Here is a 25,657-nt window from a genome sequence, read left to right as displayed (position 1 = left end):
CCCCATTAAGTGTACAATCAGCTTGCCATGTTGTTGTTGCTGCCATCTCTACCATTCCAACTGGTGAACTCAGGGCAACAAAATGCGGAGGTCAGAGTTAGCTGTCTGTTACAAACTGCAGACCTTCACCTCTGTCCAGGAACATCAAAGATACGTTGTTTTTTTGTTTTTTGTGGAAGAGAGGGCAAGAAGCCTCAAATCTTGTCTGTAAAATCTCATTTAACCCAGATGAAGTGAAGAGCTCTTTAATTATATTAGGGACATTTGGATGAGTACTGGTTTACCACATTTTTGAAACTACGTATAATGCTGCTCATTTTTAGCGCATGACTTTTTTCTTTTGCCTCTAGAACAAGAAAAGACCCCCAAGTACTGGAATGATCAAGCCATGGCGACACTGAACCGGGCTAAAAACTTGAAACCCATCGATCACAGAGCCAAGAATCTAATTATGTTCCTGGGAGATGGTGAGCCCATATTTTATCTAAGATACTGTACAGTATGTGTAATGCAAAAATGTTATCAGTTTGTGAATTTCGTGATATTGTAAAAGTGTTAAATAAGTGTGTCTGTTTCATATAAATTATGCATGACACATTACACAGGCTATAGCACAGGCTCATGACCTACAGTGGACACTTATGACGATATTTATTGGTGGACCCTGCATATTCCAGATAAACATTACTTAAGTCAATGCAAAAATGGAATGAGTTATGTCATGTTTTTCTATACAGTTTTTATGTGTTTTCCATTCCAGCCTCCATTGCAGTCTTGCTGTGCACCATGATAGCCTTTTGAGAGTGGTGGCATGTGGTCAATGGAACACCTGTAGCTGGACATCTGGCTCATAGCCCAATTTCGTAGACAAATGCCTTCTAATGGTTTGTGTAGACACTGTTTACCACCCCAGGACTTGGGATGTGATGTCCAATTTCACTTGCAGTAAGGAATAAATCACTACCATTTTTCTAATCAGACAACCGTGCAAAGGTTCGCCTCTGTGCAACTCTTGCTGTCACTCCCGTTTTCTTATTGTTCTCCTAACCATCAGGGTATGCAACATTGAACAGTGCTGATATATCGTCTTAGGCCATAGTGATCTGCTGGAGTAATAAACCAAGGCCTCCCAGTTCAAGGACTCTGTCTCTCTCAGTTTGAGACAAGTAGCAATAACTGGCATGGTAATGAACAGGAGGCATCACACAATCATACGATATGACTTCATCTAATTTTTGAGGTGTTATGTGACTAAAAAACTTTGCTTTAAATCTAGCTTTTTAAGATCAGAGTTATGAAAATGTGATCATCTACAGATTTTCACAACAGCCGCCATTTCACAGATAGATTTCCATAACTTTATTGCTTGTCCTTCTTGGTGTTGCAATTTCAATGTTGAGGAGTGTATTTTTGGTCTCATCTGTCCACAAAACACAGTTTTAATAGCATTCTGGCTTGTCCAGGTGATCTTTAGCAAACTGCAGAAAAGCAGCAATGTTCTTTTTGAAGAGCAGTGGCTTTCTCCTTGCAATCTTGCCATGCACACCATTGTTGTTCAGTGTCCTCTTGGTGGCGCACTCTTGAACATTAACATTAGCTAATATGAGAAATGGCATTAGTTGCTTGGAGGTTACTCTGAGTTCCTTGCCCTTGGTGTGATCTTTTTTGATCAAGCACTCCTGGTGAATTATTCTGTTCTCAATCTGTGTGACTGTGGATTGTTGGAGTCCGAACTCTTAAGAGATGGTTTTGTAACCTTTTCCGCCCTGTGGGCATCAACAGCTCTTTTTCTTAGGTCCTCAAAAATCTTCTTTGTTTGTGCAATGATACATGTCCTCAAATGTGTTCGGAAGATTAGACGTTGAATAAAATAGGTCGCCCACTCACATCTAATTGTCATCCCATTGATTGAAAACACCTGACTCTGGCTTGGTCACATGAGCGGCCGGATGTGACATGCCACAGGATCTCGCTCCAAACCTCCCCCTTCCATCGTCCTCTCCCTAGAGTGTGGCGTCTCATGCATTCCACGTGCGGCGCTGATGTCTGGGCAGCCGGCTGAATACTGAGCGCTGACTCCTGCCGCCTGTGTGGAGACCAAGGGGGACCCCCCACGGCCCACCTTCTTCTGATAAAGATGATTGGTGGTGCCTGCACGAATGACAGGATCACCCGATAAATGAGCGTTTTTCTCGTTCATCTGGTGACGGTCATTCCTGATAATCTGCTAAATTATTGGTTTATCTAAATCCACCTTAAGACTTATTCTTGGTTTAATAATGCTCATCAGACTTTTTCCAGAATCTAGTTGGCCTTATGTAATGGCCCATTTTTTTTATAAAGTATGTAGAATGAAATATGAACATAGAGGAGTCTCGGATCACTCCTCTATTTCTGAGGTCGTAAAGTTGGGGTTTAATGAGGTTTCTAAGAAATCAAGGAGAATTAATCCCCACTGGTTGGAAATCCTAAGGGAAGAGGGTAGAATTCAGAAATACATTGGGGAATACTTTGAAATTAATGCCTTCACTGTCTTGCCACAGATAGTCTGGGATTGTTTTAAAGGGTAACTGTCATATATTTTTTTATGTAATTGGATTGGTCTAAGTTTACCTTAGTACCCTAGTTAATACTTTTGTATAGGTATTGAATTACCTAGTAATTGCAGCATGTTCTTTCCTCCCCCAGGCATTTTAGTGGTGCGGCTAAAACAGCATTGCTAGGTGTCCTCCGTCTCCTATCTTCTATATACAGAAGATGGAGGACGTAGTAGTGGGCAGTCCCGAACGTTGCGTGCGCGCTCCCGTCGGACCGGGATAGTGACGATATTCGCGATAAAAATTTGCGATTAGAATATTCGCGATCAACTACTCAGGAGGAAGAGGGCGTGTTTAAGTCTGGAGAAAGCCGATTGGTTGGGGTGAAGCTGCACGTTCCTGAGATAAGCCGAATGAATTCTGGGTAGTTAGGGAGGGAGGTCTTAACCTCAGGGTAAGGGCATCGGTGGCCATCTTAAGAAGATAGTCAGAAAGAAGTCTTGGGAGGAGCAGTTGCTATGGACGGAATCTTATTAAACAAGTGCTATGTGAACACAATAATTAGTAATTATGGATTATCACCACAGCAGCAACAACATATATGACAATTTAATTTTGAGTGAAAATATGACAGTTATCCTTTAAGGCCTACATGAGAAGCATATTGGTTGGAGAAATTATCTAGACACGTAAAAAAATATGGTATGAAGGAGCTAGAGTTAAAAAATTAGTCACTGATGAAGGAGACTTTATATATTAACAACCCCACCAAGGTATGGTATGAAGATTAGCTTCAGGCCCAAAATAAGAACAGGGACTTCATGATTAATAAGGCTCAACATAAGTTTTTTTTTTCCAGACAGAATTATTTTTTAGAATGGACTAAGCCAGGAAGATTATTAAGTATGAAACTTAAAGAGGATGTCCCATGAAAAATATTCCACATTTTTCAAACCAGCCCCTGGATCTGAATACTTTTGTAATTGCATGTAATTAAAAATTTAGCATAGCCACTGAGTTATTCAATAAAATGTATCTGTATAGCGCCACCTGATGTTTGTTTTTTTTCTTATTTCTTTGTCCTGCTCACTGGGAAGGCCGCACGTGCTCAGTTTCATCCTTCAACTGCCTCCTGAGTTGTGATAGGGAGAGCATGGACATGCCTCCTTAGCTGCATCAGAAAAGACACTCCCCTTGAGCTGACAGCTTGATATAAATCTAGCAGAGCAATGAATGGGGAAATCTCTGGATCCATGTGAGGCACAGGGATGGTACTAGCTTTCTTAGAAAGAGATTGTCATGTCCTATATGATGTCTGAGTTTCATTTTTTACATTAGTCATGGGATAACCCCTTTAAAGATGCCTATGGTCGTGGCAACAATTAATTTAAGGGACGGGAGGCTTTGTAACAGTTTAAGTAGTATTAACCACCTCCCGTCCGCCCATAAGATATAAACGTCCGGGAGGTGGATCTCTATTTCTGAATGGATGTTCCAGAACGTCCGTTCAGAAACTGCAGCTGCACGCACGCTAATCGTGCAGCTGCTGATCGGGTTGCCCGCTGTCAGTGACAGCAGGGCAACCCAGAGAGAAGGCAGGGACAGTGCCCAGGTGTCCCTGCCTTCTGGATCGCTGCATACACAGGGCATACACATGCGCTTCCTGTTCCGGCGGTCATGTGACCACCGTGACCGGAGAGTGCAGGAGCTGTGTGAGGTCTTTCACAGACCTCGATCAGCCCTGCACTGAGGCTGTACAGCGCAGTATAGTGCTGTACAGCCTCTCTGGGGGGTGCATGTCTCCTGTAACTGGGGCTACTATGTCAGCCCCAGTTACTGGAGAAATCAACAGTGAAAAAAAAAAAGAAAAAGTGAAGTAAATGTCCCCCAGAGGTCTTGTATGACCTTATGGGGGACGAAAAGTGTAAAATAAAAAATAAAAAAATAAAGGGTTGAAAAAATAAAATAAAAAAAGGTTTCACATGTAAAAAAAAAATTCCCCAAGTAAGGAATAAAAAAAAATGTTAAAAATAGAAAAAATAAAATAAAATAGACATATTAGGTATTTCCGCATCCGTAAAAACGGATGAACACCGTAAAAAAAAAAAAAAAAACTGTATCAAACAAGCAATTTTTGTCACCTTACATCACAAAAAGTGCAACACCAAGTGATCAAAAACGTGTATGTCCCACACAATGGTACCAATAAAACCGTCACCTCATCCCGCAAAAAATGAGCCCCTACATAAGAAAATCTCTCAAAAAATAAAAAAACTATAGCTCTCAGAACATAGACACATTAAAACATAATTTTTTTGTTTCAAAAATGCTATTATTGTGTAAAACTTTAATAAATAAGAAAAAGTATACATATTAGGTATCGCCACGTCCGTAACAATCTGCTCTATAAAAATGTCACTTGACTGAACCCCTCAGGTGAACGCTGTAAAAATAAATGAATAGAAACTGTGCTAAAACAACCAATTTTTTGGTCACCTTGCCCCATAAAGTGTTATAATGAATGATCAAAAAATCATATGTACCCAAAAATAGTAGCAATTAAACTGGCACCTTATCCCCTAGTTTCCAAAATGGGATCACTTCTTGGGAGTTTCTACTGTAAGGGTGCATCAGGGGGCTTCAAATGGGACATGGCATCTAAAAACCATGTGGAGTTCCTTTTCTTCTGCGCCCTGCCGTGTGCCCATACAGCAGTTTATGGGGGTATCCACTATGTAGGCCCCACAAAGTGACTTCCGACCTGAACTGGTCCTTAAAAAGTGGGTTTTGGCAATTTTCTTAAAAATTTGAAGAATTGCTTCTAAACTTCTAAGCCTTCTAACGTCCTAAAAAAATAAAATGACATTTCCAAAATGATGCCAACATAAAGTAGACATATGGGGAATGTTAAGTAATAAATATTTTATGAGGTATCACTTTCTGTTTTAAAAGCAGAGAAATTGAAATTTAGAAAATTACGAATTTTTAAATTTTTTTGATAAATTTGGGATTTTTTCATAAATAAAGGTGAAATATATTGACTCAAATTTATGACTATAATGAAGTACAATGTGTCACGAGAAAACAATCTCTGAATGACTTGGATAAGTAAAGGCGTTCCAAAGTTATTACCACATAAAGTGAGATATGTTAGTTTTGCAAAATTAGGCCTGGTCAGGAAGGGGGCAAATGGCCCAGATGGCAAGTGGTTAAGAAACAGTTTATGTCACAGTGTAGTTGCCGTACATACTCGCTTTTTAGTTTCGCAGTACTGGCTACGGTTCCGTGTAGATTGGTTGCTATGAGCTATGTGTAGTTGCGGCTTCCCATGTGTGAACTATGGCTTTTATTTGTCTCCCTGTGTCCTTCACTGTTCAGTTCCCTATTGTCACTGTTTTTGACTGTGTAGGCTGGCTGCTGTTACACTCGTACTGGCTATGGTGGATTCCTTGTATGCCGGTTATTTGTTTGGGCATGCTGGCTGCAGTATATGTGAACTGTTGCCAGTTTTTTGTGTTTGGTTCACGTGGGGTTACTTTTCATGTACTTGTCTGGGTGTGGTTAACTAGTGTCGGATGATTTTGTTGACCTGCTGAGCTGTGGGTTTGGGGGTGAGTTTATTTCCAGCTTTGCTAGGTGCAGGTTCTATGCACCTGACCTGGGGTTATTCCTTCTGCCCTGTCTATGTGGTGATCTAGTGAAACATCAAGGTCACCTTGTCATTGTCTCCTGCTGGGTCCCTGCTTGATGTTTCCCTTGCATTCATGTTTTAGTCTGTAGTAATTTGTCTTTGCTTGGCCTTCATTGAGAGGGCTCCTGGGTTCTCTGGAGGGAGGACATTTAGTCTATGTATCTTGCTCTGTCTGTGGCCACCAGCATCCGTTCTACATGGGGTCCAGGCATCTGCTTGTCTTATGCTAGCAGCTCTGTCTGTGATCACCATGCATCCGTTCTGCATGCTGTCCAGGGATCTGCTTGTCTCTGCTGCTCTGCCTGTAACTGCCATACATCCATTCCACATGGGGTCCATGCATCTGCCTGTCTTTCCAACTCTGTCTGGGACCGCCATGCATCCATTCTGCATGGGGTCCAGGCATCTGCCTGTTGTTCTGTGTGTGCAGCTCTGTCTGGGACCGCCATGCATCCGTTCTGCATGGGGTCCAGGCATCTGTTGTCCATTGCTTCCTTGTATGGTTTGCCTGCTTGCCTGGTTCCGTATCTTGTTTTCTGGTTCCCGTCATGTCCTGTCTGTGCAGTGTCATGTGTTTACTGGGTTCCAGTTCATGTGCCTGGGTTCCAGTCTGTCTCGTGTTTGTCTGGATCACTAGTGCTTGCACCAACATCAGTCTCTGCAGGTAAGTGGCCAAGTACACCGGGACCATCCTGGAGGTATGACCTGGTGAGCCCTCGACTAAGTTCATCCCCATCACTGAGGGATCTGTGAAGAACGGGGCTCACTTAGTCTCCGCCCTCTGGATTTGGCCCCAAGTCAAGTCCAGCTTCCTGTCTTTTCTAATTTCCTTAGATCATCGGACAGCAAAGAAGATATAATGAATCAGTTTTTATCTGCAATTACCCTTCCAGTGATTTCAAAAGGAGTATGCGTAAAGAACCTATATAAGTAACAGAGATTAATCAAGCTCTTAGGGGAATCTCTGGGAACTCTTCACCGGGTTCCGATAGCTTCCCTTATGAAACTTATAGTTATTTGCTACATTCTGTGTAGTTTGCTCTTGTGGTGCATGTGGACCGCGTCGACATCCTCCATTGTATGCATATTTTGCTGGGGTTAGTCGCTTATTGCGGTCCACATGCGGTGGGGCTGATCCTCCAATAAAAAGACACGCCACAGTGTCAGGGGCTGAGCAGCTCCTCCAGAATTGCCACTTCATTTCTGTGTTTTTGTCTTGTTAGATTTGGGTGTGTTTGGACACTCTGTTGCACCTGGTAACCTCCATCACATGGTCTGGTATAGGTGTGGCTCACGGCCTGGCCTCATTCACATTGTACTGCCACAGTATTCATGCTGGGCTTTTGTGTGGAAGCTTGGCTGTGAGCTGAATTATATCACCCCCAGACCGTGTTCACACCATAGTTAGAGCAGCGGCTACGACCCTCTGCCGTGCTGAGTGACCGTGACGTGGTGCAGTGATGGGCTCCGATATTTTCCTGACTGGAACATATTGGCGAAAGTCTCAGCTTTTAATACCTGCATTTATGACTTCCCAGTATAGTCAGTAGCATTTCTTGTTGGTGCATTTCCTCTCTGTGTTTCACTTATTCCAAAGTCTGTTCAATGATGCTCTAAGGGTTTCTTCTTGCAACAATGAAAGAATCTATTATTTTATTAGAATATTGATTCTTAAGAAGGGTAAACCAGAAGCAGACATGGAGTCCTACCTACCAATTTCATTAATAAACACTGATGCAAAAATATTTGCCAAGGTCTTGGCAATGAGGCTAGTTAATGTTATCTATTCTTTGGTTTGGAAAGATAATACAGGGTTTATTCCAGACCGTTCAGCATCTGAGAGTATCAGAAGAGTTTTTGCTAATATGCAATTTGGGGAGGGTTATCATTGGGCTATTGTCTCTTTGGACGCCACAAAGGCATTTGATAGAGTTGAATGGAAATATTTATGGGAAATATAGCATCGATTTGGGTTAGGGAAAACTTTATAAAATATGTACAATTACTATATAGAATGCCTAGGGCTAGGTTGCAGATTAACGATGAAATTACAGACTCTTTTTTGTTATCACAAGGCACTAGACAGGGCTGTCCCCTTTCCCCGTTATAATTTGCTATATTTATGCAACCGTTGGCAGTTAAGATCAGTTCAGATCCCTCTATTGAAGGATTTGGGTGCCAAGGTACTTATGACAAAATAGCACTACATTATAATAGATGGAGAAGATATGCCATCATCGTTAACATTTCGCAACTATTTCAAGATTGAGGCTAGGTCTACACGACTACATTTGCCGTGTGACACATCGGGCGCAACTACACTGCAACATGTGTCGCGCGACATTGATGTCGCACCAATGTCGCGAGACAATATTTATAATGATAGTCTATGGTGTCACACTACGACATGCTTCAATGCGACAGTCACAGAAAAATCTATTTCAAATGGATTTTTTGCGACTGTCGTGTCGCAGTGCGACACCATAGACTATCATTAGAAATATTGTTGCGCGACATTGGTGCGACAAATGTCGTCTTGTAGACCTAGCCTAAGAGAGTAATTAAGAGCTTTGATGCTTTCAAGCGAGAATATAATTTGCCTAATGATTTTCAGTTTTGTTGCAGGTTTACCATGTCTATATGACCACTGATGATAAAGAGTGGTTTCGGCCTGGTGATTTTGAGGTGGTAATTGAAAACCAAGAAAAATGCTATGAAATTATCTCTAGCACTCTGATAAACTGCAATTGTCCAAGATGTTCTTTCCCTACGGCATCCTTGTTTTACTTCATATGGTCTTGCCCTGTTATTTAAAATTATTGGGTTCAAGTTTTTGACCTTATCAACAGTTGATTTTCTACTTCTGAACACTCATTCTGACATATTTGGATGTACACCTGACAAAGGCCTTAATAGAAGAAATAGAACCTCTATTCTATTCAAGAGGCGCTTTTTCTTGCTTGACTCTTAATAGTCTTTATCTGATTCTCCAACAAGTGTCCTGATCACTAGTGTTGATCACGAATATTCGAATTGCGAATATCGCCACTTTGAGAATTCGCGAATATTTACAATATAGTGATATATATTTGTAATTTTGAATATTTAAGATTTTGTTTTTATCAGTACACATGATCCCTCCCTGATTCTAGCTTGTGGGCCAATGAGAAGGCTGCAATATCTTTGACTTTAGGAGTAGTCTTGATTGCGAATTTTCGTAATGCGAATTTTCATAATGCAAATTTTTCAATTGCCAATTTTCGCAATCAAGAAAATAATGACTGGAGATAACAAATTCTCGAATTTATGGCGAATATTCGCCCAAATATTCACGAAATATCACAAATTCGAATATTGCCCCTGCCGCTCATCACTACTGATCACCTTCTATCTCTTAAGAACTTGATTGGGAGTTATAATAAGGTATATGAAGCTAAATGTTGTTCTGGGACGAATATTGTATAAGCCAGAATTGCATTGGTTAGGTTTTTTTCCCCTTTTTTCTCTCTCTCCCTCTCCTCCCTCCCCTCTCCATACCCCAAAAGGGGTTCTCATTAAATTGTGGGTAGGATAATGAATTAGTAAATATATAGATTTTATATGTGATATATGGTACTAGAAATAAATAAAGAGTTAAAAAAAGGAAAAAAAAAAAAGACACCTGACTCTAAATTCCTAAAGGTTCACATACTTTTGCCACTCACAGACATGTGATAATTGCCTCAAGAAATACATTACAAATCTTATACTTTGACCTTGTATTTTGTTATCTCTATCTACTTTTAGGACGTGTGAATTTGTGAAAATCTGATGTAGTTGTAGGACAAATTCATGCAGAAATGTTGAAAATTCTGAAGGGTTCACAAACTTTTAAGCACCACTGTATATCTTGTTTAGCTTTGTAGTGACAAACAATTGTTGTTTTGCTCCAGGGATGGGAGTAACCACAATATCTGCAGCACGTATATACCAAGGACAACTGAGTGGTCAAACTGGAGAAGAAAATATATTAGAGATGGAAACATTTCCTTATGTTGCACTTTCTAAGGTAATATATACCAACCCTCCCACTTACATATGATTTCCATGCGTTAAAGGGGTTGTCCGGGTTCAGAGCTGAACCCGGACATGCCATAATTTCACCCAGGCAGCCCCCCTGATGTAAGCATCGGAGAATCTGATCCTCTGATGCGCTTCCTTGCCCTGTACTAGATTACGCAGGGCAAGGGCTTTTTGTTTACAATAACACACTGCTGGGTGGAAGCTTCCGCCCGGCAGTGTGTTCGGTGACGCCAACGGCTCTGATGGGACGTGCTTTAGCGCTGCCCTAGCCGTTTTACAGGCTAGGACAGCGCTAAAGCCCACTCATCAGTGCTGGTGACTTCACCGGGCTTCCTGGCAGCCCCATGGAGAGCCCGGTACGTCACCGGAACTTCGGAAAATGCCTTTGCCCTGCGCGATTTAGCACAGGGCAAAGGACAGCATCGGAGCATGAACTGCTCCAATGCTCAAGTCAGGGGGGTTGCCAGGGTGAAAATGGAGGTGTGCCCGGGTTCAACTCTGAACCCGGACAACCCATTTAAAGGGAATCTGTCACCTCCCCTGTATCCTATTAAATGCTGTACGACATGAATGCTACAAGTACTGCTACCCCTGACTCCAGATCAATAAGTTATATATCCATGATCAACCCTGTTACCTCACTGTGTGTCTACATATTGGTGCTGGAATACATTGAGAGGACTCATCCTGGAGTCCTCTGTATTATGTGCACATGGTGAGGTTGTTAAAATATCATGGTCACTGGTGAGATAATGGTGAGCAGGTGTAACTACAAGCTGTCCCATTAATTTCAATGGGACGGCTCGTTCATATCCAAGCATATAGGAATCATCCATCCCATTGAAATGAATGGGACGGTTTGTAGTTACACCTACTCACGCTGCGCTGTCGACTCTGAGCAGATAAGCAATGAAGATAAGGCTGCACTCTCACGGAGCGTGGCCTTGTCTTCAACCTGCTGATCGGCAGGGGTGCCGGGTGTCAGACCCCTACCGATCTGATATTGATGACCTATCCTAAGGACAGGTGATCAATATTACAATCCTGGAAATCTCTGTTAATCTTCATGTACACACATATCAAAGCTTATTCTGAATGACAGGTCCACTTCAAACTACTGTAGTTCTAACGCTAAAATTGAGAGTTAATACATGACCTGACCTTTGGAGAACAGGGCAGAGTTCTGCAATGATCTGATTGCCCTAAATTTTATAACTGACAGTATTTATAAGTTGTAAAATGTATCATGCACTATACTGTTTCGAATGAAGCTGTCGTAAGAGTCAATGCTTTAGCTTTAACAGCATTCATTCAGGCCGAGGCTAAAGTCCTGCATAATTGAAGTTGTAGCTGTTTCTATAGCTCTGGAGTGCAGTCTAATTTACTCCTTGGTTTACTTTGCAGATTTGGAGAGTTGTAGGTGGAGTGGGCCGTGGTGTAATGTCTTTTACTAGTTTTAATACAGCTGCCTACTGTATGTGAGGTGTGCGGCAGCCAGCAGGGGAGGCGTGCGGTAGAGATTATGAGAGTGATTCTGTAATGATGGAGGTGGTAGTACTCACAGTGCCAATCCTGCTCCAGCACTCCCTGCGCTTGCGCATGCAGTGAAGGGAAGGACACCCCCTTTCTTCTCTTCGGGGCACACCACATCTTCTGCCTGTTGGTAGGTGTGGTGCCTTTTGTGTCAGTAGGCTTTGGGGTGCAAGGCAGGGATCCTTTGAAATGGCACAATGCAGTGCTGTCGCAGAGGAGGTGGTGATGCAGTGCAATGATGAGGCCATTTTTGGGTTAAACAAGTCAATAGTACTTTACGGATGCATCTTGGCAGATGGTATACACAGGCAGTTGCAAAGGTAGGCACAGTATTTATAGAATGCATAGACAGTTTCCCAAGGCGCATTTATGGAAGAATAGTCAGTTTAGTGGTTCTCTCTGAGTGCTACCTAACCAATTTGGCCAAGAGGTGCAATTTATCTCTATTCTCATGTTGAGTCAGTATTTCTACAATTCCTACCTGTGGGATATAGTCCATTAACAGGTGGTTAGTCTGTCTCTTAAGTTTAGTACGAGAACCTGAAGTTTTTAACATCAACCAAATTACATATCACCTTTAGGTCTCATGCACACGGCCGTTTTTGCGGCTCTGATGCGGACCTATTCACTTTAATGGGGCCGCAAAAGATGCGGACAGCACTCCGTGTGCTGTCCTCATCCGTGGCTCCGTTCCTTGTCCCCGCAAAAAAACGGAACGGTCGTGTGCATGAGGCCTTACTGACTTTTTTGTCCATTCACTCTCCCTTGAAATGGCTGCTAAACCTTCTGTTACTTACCAGTGTTCTGTGTCTCAGAGGCTGGCACTTGTTCAGGTCTGAAAAGCCTGCTGTATCTTAGTCTGCTGGCACTCCTTGCAACTTCCACACAACACACTCTGTGTCTGCAAACAGTGGCTCTCACTACACATTCTCCAGCAGCTTCTTCCATCAGAGTGGTGGGACCAGCCCACAACCAGCAACCACCAGGTCACTGCATATGTTATAAAATGTATATGTCCCTTGATTATATAATCCGGAAATTAACATATGTTATTTCAAGTAAAATTGTAACTGGAGGAAGAGAATGCTCAATTCAGCAAGTAGTGAGAGGCAAGATGGTGACCCACTGGTTAGCATCGGTGCCTTACATTGTTGGGGTCCTAGGTTTCAATCTGACCAAGGACAACATCTGCATGGAGTTTGTATGTTCTCCCTGTGTTTGTGTGGATTTCTTCCGGGTACTCCGGTTTCCTCCCACACTCCAAAGACATACTGAAAGGGAACTTAGATTGTGAGCCCCATTGGGCACAGTGTGATGCTAATGTCTGTAAAGCGCTGCAGAATATAGTAGTGCTATATAAGGCCTCTTTCACACTTGCGTTGTTGGGATCCGGCATGCACTTCCGTTGCCGGAGGTGCCCGCCGGATCCGGAAAAACGCAAGTGTACTGAAAGCATTTGAAGACGGAACCGTCTTCCAAATGCTTTCAGTGTTACTATGGCACCCAGGACGCTATTAAAGTCCTGGTTGCCATAGTAGGAGCGGGGAGCGGGGGAGCAGTATACTTACCATCCGTGCGGCTCCCGGGGCGCTCCAGAATGACGTCAGAGCGCCCCATGCGCATGGATGACGTGATCCATGCGACACGTCATCCATGAGCGTGGGGCGCCCTGACGTCACTCTGGAGCGCCCGGGGAGCCGCACGGACGGTAAGTACACTGCTCCCCCGCTCCCCACTACACTTTACCATGGCTGTCAGGACTTTAGTGTCCCGGCAGCCATGGTAACCACTCTGAAAAAGCTAAATGTCGGCTCCGGCATTGCGCTGAAACGACGTTTAGCTTAAGTCCGGATCAATGCCTTCCAATGGGCATTAATTCCGGATCCGGCCTTGCGGCAAGTGTTCCGGATTTTTGGCCGGAGCAAAAAGCGCAGCATGCTGCGGTATTTTCTCCGGCCAACAAACGTTCCGTTCCGGAACTGAAGACATCCTGATGCATCCTGAACGGATTTCTCTCCATTCAGAATGCATTAGGATAATCCTGATCAGGATTCTTCCGGCATAGAGCCCCGACGACGGAACTCTATGCCGGAAGACAATAACGCAAGTGTGAAAGAGCCCTAAGTGTGTACAATAAATAAACAATAAATAGTGAGTGGAGATGAGAACAGTAATATTCACCCATCATTGATCTTCGGGACCAGTTTCAGCAGTACTTGAAAGTACTGAGAAAAACAGCACAAAGGGTATACACAGTGGCGTAACTAGAGTTCTATGGGCCCCAGGGCAAACATTGAATTGGGGCCCCCCTGGGCCCCCCACTATAGGTTTGAATGCATTGTAGTACAATATTAAATATATAAATAACTGAGTACCCTCCGCTGATGCTGCCAGAATTTTTCTTTCTTTTTTTTTTTTAAAGAACCCTTGTCTGCCCTGCTGTGTTCCCCTAAAGTTTTGGTGCCCAACATGTTACTGCTGAGCGATCCAATGGCAGCCGGGGAGAAGGAGACACCCACTGAGAAATGCTGGCGTCTCCTCCTCCCTATACCGATGCTCGGTATTAACATATTGGGAGCCAAAACTTTGGGGGATCACAGTGGGGCAGTGATTTAAAAAAAAGAAAAATTCTGGCAGCATCACTGGAAGGTACTCCACATCATGAAAGGGTTAAAAGTGAAAAACATTAAAAACATGAACAGTCCTCTTCAACACCACTTCCAAAGGGATGTCTGTTTTTTTACTTCCCTGTCTATCATAATATAATAAAATGTACATTTAGTGTAGGTCATGGACCTCATGATTATTGCCAAAGTTTTGTCAGTGACCCACTCTCTCTCACTGTATATATTTCATTTTGCCCCCTCTCACTGTATATATTTCATTTTGCCCCCTCTCTCACTGTATATATTTCATTTTCCCCCTCTCACTGTATATATTTCATTTTGCCCCTCTCACTGTATATATTTCATTTTGCCCCTCTCACTGTATATATTTCATTTTGCCCCTCTCACTGTATATATTTCATTTTGCCCCCTCTCTCACTGTATATATTTCATTTTGCCCCTCTCACTGTATATATTTCATTTTGCCCCCTCTCTCACTGTATATATTTCATTTTTCCCCTCACTGTATATATTTCATTTTGCCCCCTCTCGCACTGTATATATTTAATTTTTCCCCTCTCACTGTATATATTTCATTTTGCACCCTCTCACTGTATATATTTCATTTTGCCCCCCTCTCACTGTATATATTTCATTTTGCCCCCCTCTCACTGTATATATTTCATTTTGCACCCTCTCACTGTATATATTTCATTTTGCACCCTCTCACTGTATATATTTCATTTTCCCCCTCTCACTGTATATATTTCATTTTGCCCCCTCTCTCACTGTATATATTTCATTTTCCCCCTCTCACTGTATATATTTCATTTTGCCCCTCTCACTGTATATATTTCATTTTGCCCCCTCTCACTGTATATATTTCATTTTGCCCCTCTCACTGTATATATTTCATTTTGCCCCCTCTCTCACTGTATATATTTCATTTTGCCCCTCTCACTGTATATATTTCATTTTGCCCCCTCTCTCACTGTATATATTTCATTTTCCCCCTCACTGTATATATTTCATTTTGCCCCCTCTCTCACTATATATATTTAATTTTTCCCCTCTCACTGTATATATTTCATTTTGCACCCTCTCACTGTATATATTTCATTTTGCCCCCCTCTCACTGTATATATTTCATTTTGCCCCCCTCTCACTGTATATATTTCATTTTGCACCCTCTCACTGTATATATTTCATTTTGCACCCTCTCACTGTATATATTTCATTTTCCCCCTCTCACTGTATATATTTCATTTTGCCCCCTCTCTCACTGTATATATTTTATTTTCCCCCTCTCACTGTATATATTTCATTTTGCACCCTCTCACTGTATATATTTCATTTTGCCCCCCTCTCACTGTATATATTTCATTTTGCCCCCCTCTCACTGTATATATTTCATTTTGCCCCGTCTCACTGTATATATTTCATTTTGCCCCTTCTCACTGTATATATTTCATTTTGCCCCTCTCACTCTATATATTTCATTTTGTACCCTCTCACTGTATATATTTCATTTTGCCCCTCTCACTGTATATATTTCATTTTGCCCCCTCTCACTGTATATATTTCATTATGCCCCCTCTCACTGTATATATTTCATTTTGCCCCTCTCTCACTGTATATATTTCATTTTTTGCCCCTCTCTGTATATATTTCATTTTTTGCCCCTCTCTGTATATATTTCATTTTGTCCCCTCAGTATATAATGAATGATTTGCAGCCCCTGCCCTCTATGGCCGGCGTGGGCCCCCCTTTCTGAATTCAGACCATAGTGCCGCATGCCCCCCCCCTCCCAGTATGAAGCCCGTGTGTGCATGCATTAAATAAAAAAAACTTACCTACTCTGTTCCGCTCTGTCCGTCTGTCTGTCTTTTCGGGCTTCAGCCTTGAGTACAGTGAGGTGTGTAATCCTGTCATACCCTCTGCAACGCCACGTCATTCCGCCATCCTGTGATCCCGCGAGACCTGTGACCTCTCGCGCTGACAACATGAATTGAATTGAAAAATAGTGGCACAGTGCAAGAGAGGGTATGGGTGGGTATTGGGATGTACACAGGTAGCACAGCCGCACTGTAGGCCAATTAAAATATAAGGTTGCAGAGAGGCCCAGACTGGCTATTAAAAGCACTTGCGGGGCTGTGGGTTCACCCCCCCCCACCGGGTCTGGTCGTTACGCCCCTGGGTATACATGATTTCAAATCTCTGGCCAATTGTAAAACAGAGGGGAAACGATGTAGATCTACCTCCTCTCTGAAAGCTAAGGAGCAGCTACAGGTCTAGTGGATGAGTCTGTCTATTTCTAACCAGATGTTTGTAATGCTTAATATTCATGCTTAATAGCACTCGTGAATGTAAGGCCCAACTATCCTGCAATGGATTGATAAAGTAGCAGGGGTATAACTAGAATTCTGTGGTGTCCAGGACAAGGGATGTGTGACACCTAGTGGCATTGTTATGCTCTATAAAGATGGAAGCCCCCCCAAAAAATTTAAAAAAAAATCTAGATATGATAGCACACCTCTAAATAACAGTCATGCAGTTAACAAATAATACCATTTTACAAATAACAAATACTATCACCATACTATTACTGAATTAAACCTAGTAAACCAAGACCAATATTACCAATAATAACAATGGCCAAATAATACCACCAGAACATGAACACAAATTACCTTCACATAGTGGATAAATACCTCTGTACTGATACTAAATAGTAATCACTGTACTATGACTAAAGGTCCCCATAGATTGAAATTGTTCACTTTCCCTTTTCTTAACCACCCAACCCAGACTGCCATGAAGACTTTCACCAGGCTTAAGACTCTTCAGAGTTGGATACAAGAACATCTTTGGTTTCTTGCTTTTCCAGTATTATGTCCCTGTTTGGGCTGTCATACAATAATATTGCCCTCTTTTCTGCCCCAATTGTATTGTCCTTTTTGTGCCCCATAGAGTAGGAATGTTGCCCTTTGTTTCTTGATACAATAGCAACGTCCCTGTTTGTGCCATATACAGCAGTAATGTATGCCTTTCTGTCTTTCACAATATTAATGTTCCCCACTGTTCCCCATTTGGAAAGTAAGGTCCCACACTGTGTCCCAGAATAGTAATGTCACCCTGTAAAGTAATTCCCCCACTATTTAGTAATGTCCCCTCCTGCATAGTACTGTCACCCACTGTGCCCTATTAGAATAGAATCGTCCCTCTATATATAGGAATGTCCTGCACTGTGCCCTATTAGACTAGTAATGCCGCCCACTATACCCTATTAGAATAGTAATGTCCCCTACTATGCCCTGTTGCAATAGTAATATACCCCCCTGTGCCCTATTATATGTCCTCCAAGTTCTCCTGCTCACTGAAAACTTCTGCCTGATGTCTTCAGGAAGATCCTGACCTCCTGGGAGCTCCACGTCTTGACATCTGGTAGGCCACAAACCTAAAGCAGGCTGCGTCTTACCAGAGTAAGTGATGGGGCAGAACACTAAAGGCTGCATTTCTGCACCATGTTTTACTTGTGCTTTGTTGTGGATTTGATGCAGATTTGCAATAGATCTCATCCTTGCATTTAAAGGGGTGAAATACACACATATAAATCGTAGAAACAATTGACATGCTGCTGATTTCTAAATCTGCACAGTAAGTCAATTTTGGCATGGAAAAAAGGTGTACAGGAGATTTGTCTAATCTCCTACACTTTGCTTGTACTGTATTACGCTGCGGTTTTCTGCACGAAAATCTGCATGGAAAAAACACGTGTGCTACGCAATGTGTGCACTTAACCTAATGCCGTAATATCAGTCATTTATGTAGGTTTCCAACCAAACTGGCCACCAGTGAGTAATAAAGTGAATTTCATACACACCCAAGAAGCTTGAAAAATACATTAAAGGGGTGTTCTGAGATTCTATTGTTGATGGATAGATCACAATATCAGATCAGTGGGGATCTGACACACATGCCTATTAGCTGTCTGAGGAGGCCGCAAACTTCTTGCAACTTACCATGAATGGGCCTGAGCTCATCTTAGGCCGTGTGGCTGATGAACTGGACCAAAGGAAGAATTGTAGCTAGTGTTAATCGAGCACCAAAGTGCTTGGGTGTTCGGGTGCCCGGGTCGAACACCTCGGGATGCTCGGGTGCTCTACCGAGCACCTGAGCACAATGGAAGTCAATGGGAGAACCCGAGCATTAAACCAGGCACCCCCTGCTCTGAAAAGGGGAGGGTGTCTGGTTCATAAGAAAAGGTCAGAAATTGATGGAAACACCACTGAAATGGTTCGGGAACAGCATGGGGAGGATGCTTGGATGCATCTTGGACTCCCAGGTCGCTGCAAGGAACGATGTTGTCCGAGTAGTACGCCACTTTTACAGACTGACAATAATGCGCACAAAACCGAAGATAATATCGATTTTAGAGGAAAAATTATTAGGAAACATTCTTTCCTATATACAGGGAGTGCAGAATTATTAGGCAAGTTGTATTTTTGAGGATTAATTTTATTATTGAACAACAACCATGTTCTCAATGAACCCAAAAAACTCATTAATATCAAAGCTGAATATTTTTGGAAGTAGTTTTTAGTTTGATTTTAGTTTTAGCTATTTTAGGGGGATATCTGTGTGTGCAGGTGACTATTACTGTGCATAATTATTAGGCAACTTAACAAAAAACAAATATATACCCATTTCAATTATTTATTTTTACCAGTGAAACCAATATAACATTTCTGACATTCAAAAACAAAACAAAAACAAATCAGTGACCAATATAGCCACCTTTCTTTGCAAGGACACTCAAAAGCCTGCCATCCATGGATTCTGTCAGTGTTTTGATCTGTTCACCATCAACATTGCGTGCAGCAGCAACCACAGCCTCCCAGACACTGTTCAGAGAGGTGTACTGTTTTCCCTCCTTGTAAATCTCACATTTGATGATGGACCACAGGTTCTCAATGGGGTTCAGATCAGGTGAACAAGGAGGCCATGTCATTAGATTTTCTTCTTTTATACCCTTTCTTGCCAGCCACGCTGTGGAGTACTTGGACGCGTGTGATGGAGCATTGTCCTGCATGAAAATCATGTTTTTCTTGAAGGATGCAGACTTCTTCCTGTACCACTGCTTGAAGAAGGTGTCTTCCAGAAACTGGCAGTAGGACTGGGAGTTGAGCTTGACTCCATCCTCAACCCGAAAAGGCCCCACAAGCTCATCTTTGATGATACCAGCCCAAACCAGTACTCCACCTCCACCTTGCTGGCGTCTGAGTCGGACTGGAGCTCTCTGCCCTTTACCAATCCAGCCACGGGCCCATCCATCTGGCCCATCAAGACTCACTCTCATTTCATCAGTCCATAAAACCTTAGAAAAATCAGTCTTGAGATATTTCTTGGCCCAGTCTTGACGTTTCAGCTTGTGTGTCTTGTTCAGTGGTGGTCGTCTTTCAGCCTTTCTTACCTTGGCCATGTCTCTGAGTATTGCACACCTTGTGCTTTTGGGCACTCCAGTGATGTTGCAGCTCTGAAATATGGCCAAACTGGTGGCAAGTGGCATCTTGGCAGCTGCACGCTTGACTTTTCTCAGTTCATGGGCAGTTATTTTGCGCCTTGGTTTTTCCACACGCTTCTTGCGACCCTGTTGACTATTTTGAATGAAACGCTTGATTGTTCGATGATCACGCTTCAGAAGCTTTGTAATTTTAAGAGTGCTGCATCCCTCTGCAAGATATCTCACTATTTTTGACTTTTCTGAGCCTGTCAAGTCCTTCTTTTGACCCATTTTGCCAAAGGAAAGGAAGTTGCCTAATAATTATGCACACCTAATATAGGGTGTTGATGTCATTAGACCACACCCCTTATCATTACAGAGATGCACATCACCTTATATGCTTAATTGGTAGTAGGCTTTCGAGCCTATACAGCTTGGAGTAAGACAACATGCATAAAGAGGATGATGTGGTCAAAATACTCATTTGCCTAATAATTCTGCATGCAGTGTATTTACAAGGAAGACACACTCCGATACAACCTGTATAATACATAAGGAGGGGCTAATTCACATTGTGGTACAATTGTTCAGGTAGTGGGACTCCTACACTCATAAAGACTATGCAATAAGTGAAAGGGCTTCCAAAAATTTCAAGGAATCGGCACTACAATACACCCTTTATTATACATAAAGGAGGGCTTCATACCCCCTGGAAAATTATGATTGATGGCCTGCTGGTGACCCTCAAAAACATTAGGAGCAAGGACCTGCTGGTGACCCTCTAAAACATTACGGACGAGGGCCTGCTGCTGAGCTGACCATCTAAAACATTAGAGGTGAGGGTCTTCTGCAGAGCTGACTCTCTAAAACATTAGGGGCGAGTGCCTGCTGCTGATCTGAGCATCGAAGAAATTATGGGCGATGTGAATTAGCCCCTCCTTATGTATTATACAGGTTGTATCGGAGTGCGTCTTTCTTGTAAATACACTGCGTGCAGAATTATTAGGCAGATGAGTATTTTGACCACATCATCCTCTTTCTGCTTAGCTAACCATTGAAAACATTATGGACGAGGGCCTGCTGGTGAGCTGACCCTGTAAAACATTATCGGCGAGGGCCTGCTGGTGAGCTGACCCTCAAAAACATTATATGCCAGGGCCTGCAGGTGAACTGACCCTCTAAAAGATTGTAGGTGAGGGCCTGCTGGTGAGCTGACCCTCCAAAACATTACATGCGAGGTCTGCAGGTGAGCTGACCCTATAAAAGATTGTAGGTGAGGGCCTGCTGGTGAGCTGACCCTCTAAAACATTATATGCAAGGGCCTGCAGGTGAGCTGACCCTCTAAAAGATTGTAGGTGAGGGCCTGCTGGTGAGCTGGCCCTCTAAAACATTATATGCGAGGGCCTGCAGGTGAGCTGACCCTCTAAAAGATTGTAGGTGCGGGCCTGCTGGTGAGCTGACCCTCTAAAACATTATATGTGAGGACCTGCAGGTGAGCTGACCCTCAAAAAGATTGTAGGTGAGGGCCTGCTGGTGAGCTGACCCTGTAAAACATTATATGCGAGGGCCTGCTGGTGAGCTGACCCTTAAAAACATTATATGCAAGGGCCTGCATGTGAGCTGACCCTCTAAAAGATTGAAGGTAAGGGCCTGCTGGTGAGCTGACCCTCTAAAAGATTGTAGGTGAGGGCCTGCATGTGAGCTGACCCTCTAAAAGATGGAAGGTGAGGGCCTGCTGGTGAGCTGACCCTCTAAAAGATTGTAGGTGAGGGCCTGCTGGTGAGCTGACCCTGTAAAACATTATGGTTGTGGGCCTGCAGGTGAGCTGACCCTCTAAAAGATTGTAGGTGAGGCCCTGCTGGTGAGCTGACCCTCTAAAACATTATATGCAAGGGCCTGCAGGTGAGCTGACCCTCTAAAAGATTGTAGGTGAGGGCCTGCTGGTGAGCTGACCCTCTAAAACATTATATGCAAGGGCCTGCAGGTGAGCTGACCCTCTAAAAGATTGTAGGTGAGGGCCTGCTGGAGTGCTGGCCCTCTAAAACATTCTGGTTGAGGGCCTGCTGGTGAGCTGACCCTCAAAAACTTTATATGCGAGGGCATGCAGGTGAGCTGACCCTCTAAAAGATTGTAGGTGAGGGTCTGCTGGTGAGCTGACCCTGTAAAACATTATGGTTGAGGGCCTGCTGGTGAGCTGACCCTCAAAAACATTATATGCGAGGGCCTGCTGGCCCTCTAAAAGATTGTAGGTGAGGGCCTGCTGGTGAGCTGACCCTGTAAAACATTATATGCGAGGGCCTGCTGGTGAGATAACCCTCTAAAAGTTTGTAGGTGAGGGCCTGCTGGTGAGCTGACCCTTAAAAACATTATATGCAAGGGCCTGCATGTGAGCTGACCCTCTAAAAGATTGAAGATGAGGGCCTGCTGGTGAGCTGACCCTCTAAAAGATTGTAGGTGAGGGCCTGCTGGGGAGCTGACCCTCTAAAAGATTGTAGGTAAGGGCCTGCAGGTGAGCTGACCCTGTAAAACATTATGGTTGAGGGCCTGCAGGTGAGCTGACCCTCTAAAAGATTGTAGGTGAGGCCCTGCTGGTGAGCTGACCCTCTAAAACATTATATGCAAGGGCCTGCAGGTGAGCTGACCCTCTAAAAGATTGTAGGTGAGGGCCTGCTGGGGAGCTGACCCTCTAAAACATTATATGCAAGGGCCTGCAGGTGAGCTGACCCTCTAAAAGATTGTAGGTGAGGGCCTGCTGGAGTGCTGGCCCTCTAAAACATTCTGGTTGAGGGCCTGCTGGTGAGCTGACCCTCAAAAACATATGCGAGGGCATGCAGGTGAGCTGACCCTCTAAAAGATTGTAGGTGAGGGTCTGCTGGTGAGCTGACCCTGTAAAACATTATGGTTGAGGGCCTGCTGGTGAGCTGACCCTCAAAAAAAACTGACACTCTAAAACATTATATGCAAGGGCCTGCAGGTGGGCTGACCCTCTAAAAGATTGTAGGTGAGGGCCTGCTGGTGGGCTGACCCTCTAAAACATTACATGCGGGGGCCTGCAGGTGAGCTGACCCTCTAAAAGATTGTAGGTGAGGGCCTGCTGGTGAGCTAACCCTCTAAAACATTAAATGCGAGGGCCTGCAGGTGAGCTGACCTTCTAAAAGATTGTAGGTGAGGGCCTGCAGGCGAGCTGACCCTCTAAAAGATTGTTGATGAGGGCCTGCAGGTGAGCTGATCCTCTACAACATTAGGAGCAAGGGCAGACTAATAAGCATGTTGATATGATGGAAGAGGAGGAGGAGGACGTCGAGAAAAGGAGGTTTAAACCATATACCCTTTTTTGTGGTGAAAGAGGTGCATGGGAATACAGTGTATTCAGTACATTATAAAAAATTAAAAACCGTATTTGGGATGTGGAAGACGTCACACAGGAGATGTAGCGCAGAGAATGTTGCTGTCTGCAGCGGCCTAACTATTGCTGATGTCAGCAGCAGCTAATGTCACTGTACAAGTACACTAGATGTCACTGATATTTTTTGGATGTGCACACGTTACACAGGAGATGTAGCGCAGCAAATGTCACTGTCCGCAGCAGACACCGTCTATGGAAAAAGTACACTGGATGTCACACATATTTTTGGGATGCACTCACGTTACACAAGAGATGTAGCGCAGATAATGTCGCTGTCTGAAGAGGCCTGACTATTGCTGATGTCAGCAGCGGCTAATATAAATTTACAGGGAATGTCACAGGTATTTTTGATGTGGAAACGTTACACAGGAGATGTACCCCAGGTAATGTCACTGTCCGCAGCGGACACCGTCTACGGAAAAAGTACACTGGATGTCACAGATATTTTTGGGATGTGCACACGTTGCACAGGAGAAATACCACAGATAATGTCACTGATGTCAGCAGCGGCTAATATAAAATTACAGGTAATGTCACAGGTATTTTGGATGTAGAAACATTACACAGGCGATGTACCCCAGGTAATGTCACTGTCCGCAGCGGACACTGTCTACGGAAAAAGTACACTGGATGTCACTGATGTTTTTTGGGATGCGCACATGTTACACAGGAGATGTAGCGCAGCTAATGTCACTGTCCGCAGCGGACACCGTCTACAGAAAAAGTACACTGGATGTCACAGATATTTTTGGGATGCGCACACGTTACACAGGAGATGTAGCGCAGATAATGTCACTGTCTGCAGCGGCCTAACTATTGTATACTATTTAGCGTAGGATGCGCTAAAAATAGATATTGCTGTCACACACAACTGTCCTTAAAAGGACTTTTGGGCCTGTTAAGTTTTAGCAATTTAGTGCAGGTTGCGCTAAAAAGCTATATTGCTGCTGCCACACACAACAATAGTCCTTAAAAGGACTTTTGGGTCTTTGACAAGTTTTTCTACTGAAAAAAAGAAAATTTCATTTCCTACACTATCTTTACCTTCTTCAGCACAGCTCTCCCTGACTAACACTGAGCCAAACACGTGTATATAGCACCCGATGACGCGTTCCGGCCAGCCAATCACTGTAATGCCAACATGGCTACGGCATTACAGTGAAGGGCAGTACTTACCTGCACGTTTATTGGCTGCGTGTTCAGCTGAGCATGCTCGATCAACACTAATTGTAGCACTTCAGCATCTTCAAATGGCCAGTTGATGGACCCTCGCCGATCTGATATTGGAGGATAGGTCATCAATATGAAAATCTCAGAGAACCCCTTTAAAAAGTAAAGCATGCTACCCATGATATTTTGCAATAAATCCAGACAATGAATGTTCAGCTAATGTGTTTATGATTATATGTCATATCATTAGAAAACGTGATCTCGACACACATTACAAACTAATCCTCCCCCAGGGAGACTTACCGCAGGCCTGAGAAAGACTTGGGAGAGCCTCTTCAGTTCTCTTCTACTGTTTTCAGGATGCACAGGCTTCAGGCTTCAGTTCTAGGCTAGCCAGGGTCTAGGGGCACAAGGTGATGGAGTTGTTCATAGGTGGGCAGGCTTCCAGTCGGACAGGAGGGCGGGCAGGCCAGCAGTCACAGCGCTCCTGTCTCCTCCTTGGCAATCTCTGAGTGTGTTTGACTGAGTGGATTGGTGGAGCAGCAGTCCCGCTCACTCCACCAATCAGCTTAACACTAAGCACCGCAGTTAGTCTGACCACTTTCCTAACCCCCCAAAGGGAGGACATCATACCTGGGACAGAGGACGACGATAAAACACACATGCTGGAAACCATAATCTATATAACAGCGTCAAAGGACATTACAGGAGAGGAGTACAATATCAGCATGTCCATGCTGATATTATGTGATATTGCAACACGCCAGACCTGCAGGGTATAGCGAAGCGAGGTCACGGTTATAGGCAATCGAGGGTTGCTCGCTGTATTGGAGAACCCTGGGCAGGCATGCAGCAGTGAAAGAGAGGTAGACACAGTTCCTCTGGGGCACACTCTGTATATAGGGACCAGGCCTGATGGTGGATGAGGTGCCCTGGATGTTACAGGTATTTTTAGTGCCTGGGGCAAGGTCCCTGTGGAATTTGTGACGCCAGTGCCTGTAACGGTGGCACACCGATTTATAGGAGGAATAACTGAGTACTCAGTGGATAAACCAAACGTAGCTTTACTTGGTGAACACAGTCCAACTTTGTACATACAGTTAGTGATGATAATGCAGTCCCTTGAACAATACTTTACAAGCAGGTAGA

At 43.6% G+C, this 25,657-nt stretch overlaps 1 protein-coding gene across 1 annotated transcript in view; it reads left to right on the top strand.

Moving 5' to 3' along the window:
• The first annotated feature begins 361 nt into the window (after positions 1–361).
• LOC120996905 (intestinal-type alkaline phosphatase 1-like) overlaps positions 362–25,657 on the top strand; it is a 64,458-nt gene continuing 39,162 nt past the window's right edge. Inside the window, exons 1-2 of the mRNA XM_040426797.1 lie at positions 362–467; positions 10,161–10,276. Coding sequence (XP_040282731.1) covers positions 389–467; positions 10,161–10,276 — 195 coding nt within the window. The 5' untranslated portion in view covers positions 362–388. The remainder of the gene's footprint in view (positions 468–10,160; positions 10,277–25,657) is intronic.

Source organism: Bufo bufo, chromosome 4 (assembly GCF_905171765.1).
Source record: "Bufo bufo chromosome 4, aBufBuf1.1, whole genome shotgun sequence".
NCBI classification, from domain to species: domain Eukaryota; kingdom Metazoa; phylum Chordata; class Amphibia; order Anura; family Bufonidae; genus Bufo; species Bufo bufo.
Note: the sequence above shows the minus strand (reverse complement) of the source record. Positions and strands in the feature narration are given on the sequence as shown.